General features: G+C 36.3%; 1 protein-coding gene across 1 annotated transcript; it reads right to left on the bottom strand.

The window, feature by feature from the left end:
• Positions 1–701: 701 nt before the first annotated feature.
• On the bottom strand, positions 702–16,660 carry LOC146145227 (putative tubulin polyglutamylase ttll-15). The gene is made up of 12 exons (XM_083389927.1): positions 16,395–16,660; positions 15,835–16,003; positions 15,415–15,571; positions 15,215–15,279; positions 14,741–14,871; positions 12,740–12,893; positions 7,273–7,357; positions 5,349–5,521; positions 4,127–4,333; positions 3,539–3,626; positions 2,767–2,880; positions 702–2,388 (listed from the first exon to the last, which is right to left on the bottom strand). The coding sequence occupies exons 1-12, from the start codon at positions 16,504–16,506 to the stop codon at positions 2,272–2,274; spliced, it is 1,572 nt and encodes a 523-aa protein (XP_083246053.1). The 5' UTR covers positions 16,507–16,660; the 3' UTR covers positions 702–2,271.
• Positions 16,661–17,199: the final 539 nt, after the last annotated feature.

Below are 17,199 nucleotides of genomic sequence, written 5' to 3'. Positions count from 1 at the left end.
CGTGGTTCCTTTAAAACAGGAGCGGGCAACTTCTCCGGTCGGCGGGCCAGATATGGGAAAATGAATACTTGGCGGGCCGAACTGTACTACTAAAGCTTGTATGTTTTGTCGCATGGTGGCGGCTAATGCTGTACTCTTTAAATACGGCAACACTTTCATTGCACATTAAAAATACTGCTTTTTTGTCGACTTATAGAATAAACTAAGTACAGAACTTAGTAAACCGAAAATCAGTTTGTTTGGATGTTATAAGATAAATATATTTCGCTACTAAAAGCATAATAACTGATGATGCGAAATATATTTATCTTATAACATCCAAACATTATTAATCATTGATGTGTAACCAGAATTGTTTGTTTTTCATTATTAGGATGCAGGCAGATTTGGTTTTTCGAAAGAAAATTCTGATTCTTGCCGACTTTAGTGAAAAAGTACTTGGGCATCAAATCCTTATTTAATTCGCGACACTTCCTGTAATTCTAACCGCATATGTTGCCCGCCCCTGCTTTAAAACATAATACAGGCTATGCAATTAAATACGACTTTGCAATAAAATCAGAGTTAAGTTAATAAAACCCCTTTGATAAAGACTTTTCACCTGACACCTTTCAACAACTTTTAATTTGAAAATTAAAGGTCTGGTTGTTTTCTTTCTAAAATAAAAGGCACCGTGATTAAATAGCTTTAATCGAAGTGAAATGCAATGGTGCAAAAGGCAATAATTTCACAAAACTCAAAATCTCTTCAACCTCGACACCGCTTAGGTTCGACCTGAGGTTAAACATTATAGGTAAACATGATTGCTGAAAATAAAGCATTTTGGAAAAAGTTTACTGCTACCTAAAGAATACAAATAAAAACGACAGGTGGTCAAATTATTTTTTGACCGCTGTAGAAAATACTTAAGATTCGGTAATAGCTTAAACATCTAAAAAACAATAATGAATTCGCAGTAAAATACACGAGAAACAGGCAACTATCTTGCCACTGAACGAAAATATGTGCCAGACCCTCTTCGGTCTAATAACGTCACAGTTGTTAAAATACAACAGGCAGTTTTGTAGTGTGGTAAAATGCAAAAGCCCACAGTACTACATCAAACTCGTACGTTACCTGATTTTACAAAGCAGCTACTTTGACATGATCAAATGGAAACACATTCGAAAGAAAACAACAAAAAGATGGACCCATCAAAAATATGATTTGCTGCGTCACACAAGTGTTTGCGTGAAATTGTAGAAGCTTGACGTAGAGCGGTTCAGTAACAAGTTTTCATAACTTCGCTGTATAATGCTTGTATTGAGACCCATGTGTAAAATGTCACAGATTACTGTTTTGGAAATTCTGTGACCTGTACAGCGCCGAAACTTTACATGCGCACTAAGCCAAACGCTAAAGGTGTGTATATTAGGTATGAACCAGGGTGGAGATAGTATAATTTATTTACGGCGTACCGGTAATAATTGTTTTACTGGAACGATAGTTTCGGCCTTCTTTCAACACTGGTTTGAACTAGGTAATCAAAAAGCATGCTATATGAAAGTTGTATAGCTAAGGGAAAAACAGTATTGTATTGAAATGTAAAAATACATTTCAAAGAAACACGGCGATGTATAATAAAATAGAATATATAGAAAATAAGAACACGTGTCACTAGCTCAGCAGTTCTGAGAAGAGAAAGAGATTTCTTGGATCACACAATCTTAGAAATGACCTCGCAACAACCGGCGTTCTAGTGAAGTCTAGTTTTCATATAGGCCTACACAGATTCTTGCGATAAAATTTAATGTAAAAAGTTACTGCATCAAATCTAATGCTAATATTTTAATCTAGGTGATAAAAACGAGCTGTCCTTATATTTTGACACACAAATATTGCTACGTCAGTGCCATACTACGCAAATGTTATATAAGGAATAAGATGTACCGATCTGAACAGCATGCCATACGTTAGAATCAATTGCGTCCCCATAATAAGTCACATAACTTCTTTACTTACAAAAATACTGGTTACTTGGTCGCATAAAAAGACTAGTAAACATAAGCTTAAGAAAAAAAGTTCGACCGGCATCAAACAATACACTATAAAAGCTAACAAAAATTGATACACTGCTATCGACTCCCACCGCAGGTCGTCGGGATACCTATACCGCATAGACGTTCTTGAGGTGGATGTAAATAGGAAGAAAACTTCTGCGGAAAAAAAAATCAGGGCCGCGGCGACGCTGACATATGCGAGATAGCAGGGCGGGAAGTTAGTTTAATTCGATCAAGTGCACCACTCAACCGACTTGAGACACATTCCGCGGTACCAAAGGTCCATGAGCCTGTCCTTGTCGTTGAGCTTGCCCACCGCCGAGTGGGTCTTGGCGCTTTGCTGGGAACCCTTTTGGATAAATGCAAATTTGGTTAATATTAGGTGGGGGAGGGACAAAAGATTAAGGTCTATCTTGCTTCATTATAGCTAAAAATTAGTCAGCATCGACTGCCTGGCTTCTTTTAAAATATTTTGGGAAGCAAATTTGTTAGGATAATGCTTTGTTTAATTATGGACCAGTTTTATTAAGAAAGTATATGGCTTCGTAAAAAAACATCTATCAGTATAACACTTGTAAATCATGTCGTTGTTGATGTTCGGAATGGATTTGGGAAAAAAACGTTGGACTTGTATATTAAGTCCTAAACACGGAGGCTTTGCGTATATATTCTAGATTTATTTTGGCGTATATAAATTCTATAGATTAACCATATTCTGCTCTCTCACCAGAGGCTTAGGAAACACCCTTGCGCATCGTAAACGATTCACGTGCTCCGTGAAAGCTCGTTTCAAGTCGCTTCGAAGAGAAGCAGTTATACAGGGAGAACATAGCTGACACACCTGAAAGAAAAAACACTTGTGTTGACTTAAGTCCTAACGTATTTTATTGTTACAGCACTTCATTTATTTTCTTAAAGTGCAATCCGCGAAAAAATAAATAAACCATTCGGCATAAAAACGACCGTCCTTCTAACTGCTATACATTAGCAGTTAAATGAACAATGTGGATTTATAATAATCAATGGAACATAATGGAGGTTTTATTTAGACGAAATGGGAATATGAAAGCCTATAGATCAGTAGGTAACTTTTGAACGTCTCCAATAACTCTTCATATATTTTCAACATTGTTCGAAAGAGATATTTTAAGTTAAACAGTATGTTAGTTGGTTTAACTTTGAGTTAAACATTTTTTTTCTTAACACATTAAATGCAAGTGCACGAACTATACGTTAGAATCCAATCGTTTGTTTGGGGCCTAATTCAGACCGATATTATTTTATCTTACACCAGTGAATCAAAATGGTTACCCAAAACAAAGCGGGTTTCCAAGGGTGATTTGTTTATATTATTGCTGAAGTCCACACACGATACTTGTGTTCACAATGGTTTTGGGATCACTTCAAAAATTTAAACAAATTGAAGGACAATTGGAAATGGTCTCTTAAGCTAAACGCACGTTTTTCTTGTGGTATTATGCCATTAGTAAATCAATTACCTCATCGTCGCACTTATGACATTCAGCGCATTCCTTTTCGTACACCTGGATGTCTTGGTCACTTGCTAGTACGCCAGGATGCATCTTCCTAACATGAAATAAATTTGCAATTTTAGTAAACTGCTTTACAACGTTGTTAGCCAGTTGATACTAAAAAGGTTAGACAGGTAAGACTTAAAAGTTGTATTAAAATTTTAGTCCAATTTGTTGTATAACATTCGGCATAAGGTTAGCTCGGAAGCGTGATTAAGGCAAGGCGTGAGAGCAGAATTCGTTGTTGTTTAGTTAAGGATAAACGACTGATAGTGCCGTTTTTACACAGGATCATGAAACCAATCCATTGACTTCCTTTTAGATTTCGATATTAAAATTAGCTAGAATTAGCTTCTTGTATCTAAACAAGTTTACTAATTTCAAGAGATTAAAATTCGAACTTCACTGACTAAGAGTATACATTCCTTGACTTTACTTCATAGTAAACGATTATAGTCTTTTGCTTCGTATACTTGAATTGCAGTTACCAATAACTTGAGTTCCAGTTACCAACTGTTGGCGAGAATAGCGGATCGGACAAGTACACACACTCACCCGTCGGTGTGCAAGGTCTTGGCGGCCACTCCGGCCACACTGAGGGTGTTGCGCATCACTTGCTCGTAGAGAAGAGCGTTGTCGGAGAAGTGCGCACTGGACAGGTTGGGCGACATGTTGACCTCCATTAGGAAGATCGAGAGCCGGCTGTCCAGTACAAAGTCGAACCTGACCATTTCGAAGAATGTCGACGAGCCGGTCGGGTACCTGTTCGAAAGGGCCTTTGTTTACGGCACGAATGCTTGGAAAACGCTGGTTGTTTTCAACATGGCCTATAGTAACTTGGAATTAGTCGCAATGCCAGTGCATAGGCCAGCCTTTCTTAATTGTGGCCGTCGGCCCCCCAGGTGGGCCACGGAACAGTCTTCAGGGGGCTACAAGCATGTCTTAGTTTACTAATTTGCCTGTTGATTAATTATTTGTTAAATTTTTTGGGGGGTTTTCGATATGTCTTTAGAAACCTCTCTTATGATGCTGATTAAAGAGTTTTCCGAATTCGGGAGGAAAGGGGGCCAGCACGGAGTGTTTAGTGCTAATTAAAGAGGGCCACGGCTTATGAAAGGTTGAGAACCACTGGTATAGGCTTTTAAACTGTGCACGACTACCTGAGGCCGGCCACAGGAATACTTTCTGCGAGTTTTCCGAGTCTAAAAGAACTTGCAACTTTTTAGCCGAAGCGCAGGCCATCCATCTCTTGAAAGTTGAAATACAAATGTCCATTTTAAATACTTTTTCGGTACACTTTCTTTCTTTAAAAATGGTCCATACAAAAGTTAAAACAGCAAATATAATAAAAAAACAAGGCTACAAAACGCGTATTCAAGTGATTACATTTTCCTAGCAATTAGCGGTTAAAAATCCACACTTTTTCGGGAAAAAATAGTTCAAGCAGAAACAAATCGTTGACATACAAAATAATAAATTGTATTAAATAAAGGTATATTTTATTAATATCAACATGGGTTGCTTTTGGCTAATGATGAATTTCGTATTCAATTTTAATGTTTAAAACGGCATTTATATAATATTTTTATTGTGTATTGTCAAAAAGTTTTATAAATTTTAAGTATCTTCTGGTATAGGTTTAGTCCAGTAATACCGTCGTGGATATGAAGAAGTTATTAACCCCACTATAGGTAAAGCAATATAATGATTTTTTTATTTGTCCTGGGCCTGAGTCAACCTACTACAGTTCAGTCGCAACCTTACAAAAGATACTTACTTTTGCAAAGCTCGGATAAAGTCAGGTTGTTTTTCGAATGTCATCTCGGCCACAGCGTCGTACAGCCGGCGGCGAAACGTGGCGGGGTCGTGACCCTGCTTCCTTATATGGGCAAGGAAGGTCTGTTGGTGCGAAAGCCGAAGGCGTACGTAGTAGTCTCGAAGTGACGGCATCTGTGTGGCCAATCGGGCATTTCAAAATTTGAACCAAAACAACCTAGTTTGATAACGTTAGGCACACCTGCGGTATACACAACAACGTGAAATGTGCATGGTGACATTGCAATGCCACACATTCTTCCCACTATTTTATGCATTGTAACTACTGGAGCTGAGTGGCAATTTAGCCTATGTTACCCTATAAAGCTGAATAATCTGCCAGTTATATTGTCGCCTCTATTATATATGTAATAGATTTTTTTAGTAAACTATACATAGCGTGTAACAATAACTAAAAAAAGACGGAATTGTAAACGACTTAAATTCAGTTGTTGTGGTACATTTAAGGTGATTTCTGACAAAATAAGTTGCTTTTCAAAACAGTGACGTCACAAAATTACACATAAACTGACGTCATTGAAAGTAAGCTTACGAAGACCACGCAGTTTTTTTTTAAGTTTTAGGTTGGAAAGGTGTTATTTCCAATAAAAAAGCTTTTACAAAGATGCTATCGATTCGCGCAAAGCTTTTTCTTTATATCGTTTAAGTTCCCCAAACTTTAATTTTCCAGGATGCGGTAGAACGCACGGTGATTTGGGGCTAAAACCACTTTATAACAGTGGGCTAAGATTAGAAACACACCTTAGATCAGGGGCGGGCAACATACGGCCCGCGGGCCAGATCCGGCCAGCGATGAGATTTTGTGCGGCCCGCAGACAGTTTCCGGTGTTACATGATAATGTGGCCCGCGGCAACAGTCTGCAATCCCCCACTACTTGCTTACTACGTCAAATAATAGTGATTGTTAGTTATTCTTTAGTTCTTTGTTTTGGGTAATAATTAGAGGCCTTCAGCCAAAGATCGAAAAAGGAACAACATCAACGTCGAGATAACACACAGTTCAGAATAAGACCAAAGTAGGCCTTATACCTCCTTATAGTCGTAATATCGTCTAAATCGGAATAAGTCATAAACCCGTAGGAATACGACCTAAATGACCAGAATCGGGCTTGTTTAACGTTTTACCTAACCCCAAACCTAAGTACATCACTAACTTCCCTAATAATTTCAACCCTAACCATTTTTCTAAACCTACCCATTACATACCAATAACCCCAACCAAGGCCAGAAAATTAGGTGTCCAAACAGCAGAGGCGCCATAACGGCGCCCTTCAAACTAGGGCGCCCAAAATGTGAGACTAAAACGGCCAATGCCATACCCATGGCCCCCAAACGTCTCATACCCTCATCTACAGTTCCAGGTGTTATTCGGCCAGGCCTTATTCAGAAGAATTTAGGATTTATTCCGTCAGATTTAGGTATTATTCGGACGATTAAGTTCTTATTCTGTCGTGGGTTGTACTGCGTATTTGGCTTAATTATGTCATTGGTGTTAATACTATAGAATTATTGATTTTCAGGCTTTAGGCATTGTTGCTTTTTACGTCTTATTGTGTGTTTCCAAATTAGATTAAGCATTTACAATCAGTAGTTTCCCTTGGATTTTGCCAAGAAACGTAAAGTTGCAAATTTAGCAAGGATTGGATGCCTAAGTACTCAAACATAAGCCACCATTATGCAACAAAGCATGTAGGCTATGGCAGTACAATTAATATATCGATCAGGAACCCGGCCCGCCAAGTACTTCATTTTCCCTCATCAGGCCCGCCGACTGGAGAAGTTGCCCGTCCCTGCCTTAGATTTATTTTATGCATTAATATAATAAAAATATGCAAAGAATACAGTTTTGGTGGGGTGGCATTTACCTCCCAAGTTGGCGTGTATTCGTCTTCGACCACGTATTTACGAGGGTTCTTCACATCCAAGGGCATATAGTCTTCCGGGCAATACCTTTAATAAAAACAAATACGGGATTAGGGCGCTCATTTGCTTATGACAACGTCAGTGATATCACACAAGGATGAAAATTTACATTTGTAGTCTGAGGTAACGCGAGTTTTCGACTAAAACGAAACGTCGTGTCTAGGTCAAATTCCGTAACCTTATCCAGCAGAAATGCTCCTCTTACAGCTGTTTTGCAAGCTTCTCATTGCTGGAAGTTGGGTAACAATACTCTACTACTATGAAAAGTAATAAGTAAGAATATTCTTTTGCACAGTATACTACTCAAACTTTCATGAATATTGCCCCCTTCCTCGGCTCTCAAATAATTATGCCCACGATCAAAACATCCACATGAAACGTCACAAATGAGGTCTCTGAGGTCATCATGGAAACCGCGACTTCAAGTTCAACTGGCCAAATTAAAATATTCTTCACTTGTGTACCCTTGAGTTCAACTGGCCAAATTAAAATATTCTTCACCCTTGAGAAACCCTCGATTGGCAAAACCCGAGTAACATTTAGAGTTTTGACCTAATTTTAAAGACAACGGGAATTTTGGTAGAAGTATGCTCACGAAGTAAGACATTGAAATTGCAGTGTGTGTCTCAATCGAAAGTAGAATCGAAGTGGGCAATTACAGTCCAGTCAGTCGGTAATTTAGGCAAATTTTGGCTAAATGTGCAAATCGGTTTCATCCAGGCAAACAACATCCCCGCAACTGAGGACAAGCTTCAGCACTTAAATTTTTATAATTACCAAAACAATCTTTACCGAAAAGGCGTTTACCAAAACAGAAAAAAAGACAAAATTATTTTCAAACCGTTAGCAATCTGTCTGTACTTGTGGCCGATTGATGGTGACTAAATCAGCTACAGTAATATAGCGTATACGCCACGGCTATAGTTATGATGGACATTTTAAAACATTTAGCAGCCTGTTGTCGTTTCACCCTGTTCTATCTTCAACACGAATTCGGATTTTATTTAAAAAAAAAACGAAGGCAATAAAATGTAAGGAGTCTCAACGTCGAAGCGAATCTTTTCGTCTAATACTCAACTCTGCGTCATTAAACAGGTAGGTGTAACCCAGTGCATCCGATAATTAGTCTGGATATGTAACCGTTAAATGGCACCAGGTAATCGCGCAATTTCAATTTGGGTTGGCATGATAAGCATCGCGGTTACGCGAAAAATCAGCACAGATAAGGTTGCCTGAAACTAGAACGGACCAACTGGAGAGCTAGAGTTGCAGAAAATAAAGAGGACTAAGCAAATGTGTTTCTTTGGCAGCATTGTTACATAAGTTACAAAGTGTAGAGGAAGTTGCAGCCGCAAAGAGGCATTAAACAGTGTTGTCGTACGAAGGCGAATGCACCAAATCATGTATTTATGCTTCAGAAACTGTCACTTATTTGTAGTAAAATCAAACTGGCAGTGTTAAACTATATCACTATTTTGTACACAAAGTCATTTTCTCTATTAGTTTTTTTTCTAGACTTGGCAGCTAAGCAAATTTGAGGAAAATTCCAACCAAGCATGAAAGATTATGGTCATTTGGATAGACAAGTGTAATTTGAAACAAACTTTATTTTTAACATAAACATTTGTGACGATTTGTCCTACTCGTATAACAACGTTTTTTAATCACTTTTCTGCTTTGTTTATATCTTAGAACGAAAGAATAGATGTGAAGTGGTACCCGATAATATTCAAGATGAAGGTAACACTATTATTACCCAATAATCACTATAACATACCCTGTTAATAAATGATAATTCAGAAGAAAAAGCTTTTACCGGAATGTCAAGTCAGCGACAAATTATCTTTATACACTCTATATGACCTTGAAAAGATCACGCTAAATTTAGTAGCCGTAATGCATTTTAAATTGCTAAATGTTTTAGGCGTTGGGAGTCTGATAATTTGATTTGTGTAAGAGTTTGACCAACAAGAAAATATAAACCCACTGTATTTTTATATCAGCCGCATAACTAAGTTATATGAAGTGGGTCACATAAATGCCATATTTTTAGTAAAAAATGGCAAAACGTAAACAAACTTGAACACAGCACCGAAACCCCCTTAAAAGCGTACATCGGACTTTTACAGGCAAGTGGATCGTCGTTAATCGTCCTGGTTTTGCTGCAAAGCAGTGCCTTACTATCTGCATCTGCCACTATCCAGGAAAGATCAGATTTCGAAATGGATGACTTTAAACTGGTGAGCAAGTTCAGTGAAAAATTTAACTTATAGTTATTTAATCTTTGTGTTAGATTTTCCTTTACCGCTTCGACTTGTAACTCGCAATCATTCTGCATCTTTACATAATCAAAAGAACATAAATTTATAAAATGGTGTATTTTTATGCAATACAAAACCGTTGGCAGCTGGTTTCTGCTTGTCGATCACTGTTCCGCTGACGGGTATATAAACAACAGAACTCAAAGTTTAAAACCCGAGTGAAACACATAATCGGACATTATTTTGAAAAAAATGTGTTTTACTCCAGTTTTTAAACCTTAATTGAACATAAATTTGCGAATGGCAATTTGGTTTATTTTGACAGGCAACTTATCCAAAGGTAACTAAAAACAACACAAGCAAAACTGGAAAGATTTATTGAATATCTCCATAATCAAACAGCGTCACAGTGAACACAAAGGGCAATTATTATTGCTGGTGCTACAGTGCACAGATTCTGAATTTATAGGACACCTAATGTTCCCAGGAACTCGATCGCGCGAGTGAAATGTGCACGCTCTACCCACACCTAAAGTCCTGTCAGCTGGCTCGCTCCGACCCCGAGCGGATGAACCAGCTATCCAGAAAGTACAACCTAGGGCCTCTGCCCGAATACCAGCGCCACTCGAACGAGAGCAAAAAACCTGGAAGCGAGGATAAGGGAAAGCGGGCGAAACGGGCTGTACCCGACAACCCTTGTGCTTCTGCTGTTGGAACCATCGTGGTTCTAGTTGAGGCAATCGACAGCGCTCTAGGTTCCACCGTACAGCTCTTTCAAAACCCAGGTGACGACAGGCGATGCGTGCGCCGCACATATTAGCCTTCAGCGGCGGCCAGAAACGCGTATTCAACATTTCGCGTTATGAGTTCGCTGCTTTCGTTTAAATTTGGACAAGTAGCTTTATACAAATTTTGCCTCTAATCTCATGCGTGGTTTTAATTGCCAGGGTCAAGTAGTCCGTTACAGGCATTCTCTATTAAGGTAGTGGAAAAAATAAATTGGGGAAATTTTCTATGATTACTATTTTATGCACGTGTTTCGCTGAACCTATTTAGTCTTGTTGGATTGGAGTGGGACAACTAAAAAAATTGCACGCCACTTCTTTAAAATAAAAATAATTATATAAATTAACGTCTTTAAGAACCTCTACGTGATTGTATATTGCAGAAACTCATTACACCTGTTTAACACAGAAGATTTTTTGGTTTCGCCTTATAAAATGACCCCAGATGTTACTTAGAATTGAAATAAAATGTACTTGTATTTTGCCTTTTCTACAGCCACTAACGAATTCCAGTACTTCGCCTACTTCAGCTGCATCGAACAAGAGTACCAAACCCACCCGTGCACTCCCCAAACGCGAGAGTTCTTTGCCTACGTCTGGTTGAACGGCCAAATCGAATACCGTCAAATTGGTTACGTGGCAACCTGCGCTATTAGCGTGACATAATGAATTAATCATTTAAAAATGTTCGACCCATGGTAAATTGAAAGCACGATAAATCTTACGGCGCCAATCGCCGTGGCGTGTCACGGACCAGGTGTTTCGTTACTTGCTCGTGCGTAAGGCCATGTTTTTCAAAAATATAGCAATGGAAAAGTTAATTATTATCTCACCTGGTCAGAACTAATAGACATATCTAACTCTCGCTTTTGCTACAATTTTTTTTCGAGACATTTTTGTTACTAACAAAATACCAATATAATCAAAGTTTTCTTTCGAATACCAAAATCTGCCTGAATCCGAATGGTGAAAACAAACGATTGTGGTTGCATATCGATGATAAAGATTAAACCATGTACAGAACTTAGTAAACCGAAAATCGCTTAGTAAACCGAAAAAAATGTTATAAATTCAGTATCTTAATTCGAATGAATCAAATTCGAATTAAAATACTGCTTTTAATAGCGAAAATATATTTATCAATTTATAACATCCAAACAAACTGATTTTCGGTTTACTAAGTTCTGTACTTAGTTTAATCTTTAACAAAATACCACTTGCATTTTTGTAAGAACTAAATCTAGCTTTCGGCATAACTGATTTAACGAGCGCCATATCGACATATTGCAATCAAACGACGACCAAAACCTTGGAAATCAAAGTTCTAACTTTGGACAACTCTCGCTATTAGGGACGCATTTATGCTTTCTTGTTCTTTCTTTCCATCTTGTTTCGCATTCTTCAAAAAACTGTATCGATTTGCGAAGGATCGAATTTACGTAATTTAAAAAAAAGTATAAAAATATATCATTTGCAGCCAGCGTTAGGTGATTTGTGAATACCTTTAAACATATACATGCCGTCCTATTGAAAATGCAGTTTCAAAGCGCGCTGACGAAAAACTAGTAACAGCGTCGTTTTATCGTGATAAAAGTCCGCTGTCACTACCATAATATCAACTAGCGGGTGACCAGTGTTGCACTAACGTCACTGTTTTCAAATGACTTGACATAAGTCGTTTTGACAAAATGACTTGACTTTTACCTGAAGTATTATGGATAAATGACTTGACTTGGACTCAAGTTATTGAGTCAAACGACTTGAATTGAAATTAAGTGTTTACATTTAACATTTTAACATAAATTTTAGCTATTTATTTTAATTTTCGTACGTAGTTGAGTTTTACTTTTGTATCGGTTTGACTTGGAGTTGACTTGCTCTCATAATTATGTGACTCGTTCAACCGATGTATTTTGTTAATTTTTTGAAAGACTTCATCTGGACTTGACCTGACTTCACTGGAACTTTGGTCATTTCCAATTACTTGTTTACAACACTGGCGGTGACTATGATATTAGCGGCAATTTTGTTCTTGTCATGATTAAATTAAAATTATCACGTGTCTGGGAGAAATGTAGGCAAGCCATTTTTGCCCCCCCGATTAGCGACATCAAACGTAAGTTTTATTCAGCCAGCCAGTGGAGAAATGAATGACAAACACATTTTTAACGAAGTGGGATGTTGCCCTTGACACATTTGACTAGTTAAAATTTAACGTTTGCTTCAAAATCGTAACACAATTTGAAATATAGACAACCGAGTGTGGCTCATCCAGTAGTATTATACAACCGGTTATATATTATGCCGGGCAGAAATAGCTTCTTTTTTGAAATATATACGCTTGATTTTGAATTGAATCTCACCTGAATAGCCAATCTCCGTCGTACACGTAGAGCCTGAGCGGGTTGACCGAGGTGATGATTGCGTAAACGCCAATGTCAAACTTGCGCCCGTCAATCAAAAAGGGGTCGCTGATGAACTCCTGCACGAAAGTGTTGGAAGCTTTAAGATCGAGCTCTGAAAAGAGAAATGAGTTTAGTAAGCGGTTAACTGTTTAATTGGTTGTCATTCATTTGTAAATTGTACAAATGTACACAGGTGCTTTAATTGTTTTCCTGATTTGCAAACTTAACAAAAATGGTACTTTTTTAACGGATTTTAGTTAATATGGTTATCTGCTAGTCAAGCGAAAATTCAATTGGCATCTAGCAAGTTTGCCAAACTAAGATTTGGGCCAAATTCATTGTAAATCAAATTTGTTTTATAACGAATTCGGCAATTCACCTTTACTTCTATTAGGGAAAACTAAAACGCTTTTATTTTTTCTAAGCCCAATTTATAAAAACTACCTTCTTTAGGGTTTTTTAAAAAGTGTAAAATATATTTTTCCTGGCAGAAAAAGCCACATACAACCACCATATATTTACCTTGTAGAGCAGGGATAGGCAATTATTTTTAACAGCGGACCAAATAAGAAACACAAAATGTTGTGTTACCAGATCTAAAAGAAGATATCATAATTATACACACCACATGCCATCAAAAGGTGTTATTACTTATAGGTAGGGCCATTTTTATTTTAATCCCCCCCAAAAAATTTTTTATCTTTATTTTTATCAAATTTTAACTTTATTTTAACCTAACGAAATTGCTTGTTTGTAGTGGTCACAGTTCTTAATTGAATTGATGCCAGTTTCCCAAGTATAATATTTTGTCGATTTCCGACCCAAACATAATATTTTGTCGCAAAGTCAAGGTGTTTTATGGATTATACAGAGTGCTTCGGGTTTTTTGGCGATAGATTTAGCTTGCTTAGGCATTTTTGTATTATAAGAATTATTTAAACACCTGAAATAAATAAAAAAAATAGACAATTTGCGATAAAAGTTACTGCTGATTCAAGAGGGCATTGTAACATATTTCCTGCTTTTATGGGTTAATATGGTTTAATTGTGTCGCAGTTCCTGAATTACAATGCTTCCACGAGGATTTTTACAAAAATTACTCACAAGAAACACAAAAACTTTGTCAAAAGCCATAATTTGACAAATTTTGACTTTATTAAAAATTTTTAACTTTATTGTAAATTTTAACAATTATTTTGACCTATAAACTTCTTAGAAACAGTCCCCTAGGTGCTGAAAACAACTTTATTCTTAGATTCGTGGACAGACAAGGTCCTTAAAAAATTTTAACTTTATTGTTTTTTGCGTGCCCTATCTTTTGCGCGCAACTGTAGGCAACTATAGAGAAAAGGTGTCACACAAGTGCAAAAAATTAAAACTAAAACCAATAAAAGTAAAACTAAAACATAATTTACTTATGAAGAAATATAAATATTAAAAATGCAGTACAATAAAAAGTTAACTTTAAAGTGAACTTAAAATAATTTACCATGTTACTAACGATTTAAGCAAAACAAAATTAAAGACTCATATTAATATATATATAGTGTTTATTACTCATTCACTTTTGATGAATGAGTAAGTGAGTAATGACAGTAGGACAATTGTGATTATATTGCAACAACAAAAAATAAGGTTAACATTTTAAGCAGAAGTAAAAGTGATATTGCTTGAAAAATTGTATGTGTTTTAAGTCTCTTCAATTGGTAATAAAATGTGTGTAAAGCGAGCTGGGATAGCGAATAGATTGTCAATGTCTACTTAAGACTAACTTAAACTGTCAGTGCATGTACATTGGCAAACACAGTCCTCTGCACCAACTGATGCACAATCATTTCCTGTAAATGTGGACAATCAATCTTCTTGGATTACACATAACACAAAAGCCACAAAAACGAAAACAAAATATGGCATCGGGTATATTTTGATACTATTCGTCTGACTATAGAAGTTTATTACCGTTAGCACCCTTAATCGTGATTCCCCTGTGGTTGTTGCTTTTCTGAACCCACAGTTTATCTGGGTGAGAATTTGCATGTTGATGGAACTTATCTTTATCCTGTGGAAGCTCAAATGCCATTGGGATGTACCTTTATCAGATTAAAATTAAATTTTAAGTTCTAACACAATGAAATGCATAAATAAAGCACCTAAAGTTATTTGGTATGCAATGAAAAATTACTTAATTTATTTGACTGATAAAAAAAAAATTACTTAATTTATTTGACATATTTTATATTGTAATATTGTTTTAGTTGGTTCACTGTTCAAAATATTATCGAATCGAAATTAGTTGTACAAGAAACAATTCACAGTGAAAGCAGTCTCTAAATGTAAGTTTTGAACACATAAAGCTATATTTCTATTTCTTTATTTTTTAAAAATAAAATGCATGCCACAATCTATTAAATGAGTACCAGTTATTACACTTACTTGAATTTTGATTTGGCCAGAAACACTTTGCTAGTCAAGTACCCTAATCCAGGATAATGATTGATCTGAAAGAAAATAAGTTTAGCGAAACCAAAAACTACTAACCTTGCATGCATTTTTAGAATATAAAAACAATTCATAAAATTTAATTAGGTTAAAAAAAAATAGTATTTAATTAACTATAAACTGTTTATACTTGCCAGTTGATTTGGTTTTATGTCTTCTGGTTTTATTCTGACTGGAAATGGATATTCATAAGCCCACATGACATCCCAGGTTCCCGTCTTTTGGTCCCACATCTCGTAGCCCAGCATACGAAAAGCATTTCTTACATGCTGCATGTGAGGTGACTCAGGACTGCACAAGAAAATACAGAAACATACAATTACAGTACTTAATAAATGTGTTAATAAAATAATTGAATATATTAAACATATTGTTCAACAAACTAAATGACTGTAAATAAACAAGTGCAATGATATTGTGACATAATATGTTTAATGAAAACTAAAATGACATTTTATTACTATGAGTGTTACCTAACACATTTAAGTCATGTCAAACTACAAAATAAAGTCTGTTCAGAATATGATAATGAAAAAGTTAATACAAAACTTTACTTGGTGTGCCATAGCCAATATTTGAGTTGACTACCAGTATTTTTTGTTACTTGATTTGAAAGTGTTTGTGGTGGCATAGAAAGTTTAGACTGTTGGTGTGAACATTGCACCAATTGTTTCTTCTGCAGCTCGTGGATTTCAGATAGTTTCATACCAAGGAAACAGAACCCTTAAAAGTTAATAGTTTTAGATAAAAACTTTTAACAAACAGTTTGATGTGATACACTTGTTAGTTTAATATATCATGGAATTTAAGATTATAAAGTTTTATTGAACAACTTTTTTGAACACATGCAATATATATAATATACATGAAACAAGGCAGTGAGAAAAGTTATTCGCCCTTTGCAAACATCGAACAAATTATTTGCTGCTAAAGGTTGCTTTCGCAAAAATATATAAATTTGACCTACACATGACACAGAATAAAAAGCATCATTATTCTATGGAAAAGTTAAAAAACTAATAACAATTATTATTTTAGTTAGTTTGGTTAAAGACAGCAAATTACATTTTTACGATTCTACAAGCTATGTTACAAAAGGTAAAATAAAACTCACCTAAAATAATACTTGCCAGAATGATCAGCAAAAACTTGGAACGAGAATTAGCGCCAACCCCTAGATCCCGAAGCATGCTGCCCACGCAACGTTTCGTCCCTACTGTTAACATAACTTTCGCACCGCACAGGCGTTATGAATAGTGATAAACTAGATTTGAGGGCTTCTAAGCGCAACAATCTACGTCAGCTATTTCCGCCTGGTTGTCTGCGTGTTGAACACATCCGTAACAGTATAAGCGTAACTTGCATGGGCGGTCGGTTGGGTGCACAATGACGGCCCTTTTCACTTTGCAACTGACCAGGATTCTGGAGGAGCTATTGGTTGCTTTGTCAGAATGACTTGCAAGCGAATCAGTCACGATATTTTTAAGTTAAAGTCGCAAGAAAGTCTACGATCGAACGTTTTACTCAGACCTAAAAGTCAAATGAACGGTAAATGCTTACGTTTGCGTACATGTAAAAGAATACTTTTTACAATTACGTATTTTTTTCTTTTTTATGTTTGTTTATTTTTACGGCCGAGTAATCGCAAATGCAAAAGTTGTAAAACAGGGGATTTACCTTTAACTTTTATTTGTGTTAAAAAAAATTAAATAATTAAATTAAAGGGGCTGTTATCTACAGGATAATCAAATTGAAGAGTTCATAAAAATTTGACAGGAAACTTATGTGATATATGTTAACCAACTTTGTGTTTTGTTTATTCGGTGATTTCAATTTCTTGCAGTAGAAAGAAAGGCGTTAGCGTAGGAAAATGTTTGTAAAGCGTATGTGTCAAAAGGTCACGGGGAAGACCGACAATC

Source organism: Ascidiella aspersa, chromosome 5 (assembly GCF_963924565.1).
Source record: "Ascidiella aspersa chromosome 5, kaAscAspe10.2, whole genome shotgun sequence".
In the NCBI taxonomy this organism is placed as follows: Eukaryota; Metazoa; Chordata; class Ascidiacea; order Phlebobranchia; family Ascidiidae; genus Ascidiella; species Ascidiella aspersa.
Note: the sequence above shows the minus strand (reverse complement) of the source record. Positions and strands in the feature narration are given on the sequence as shown.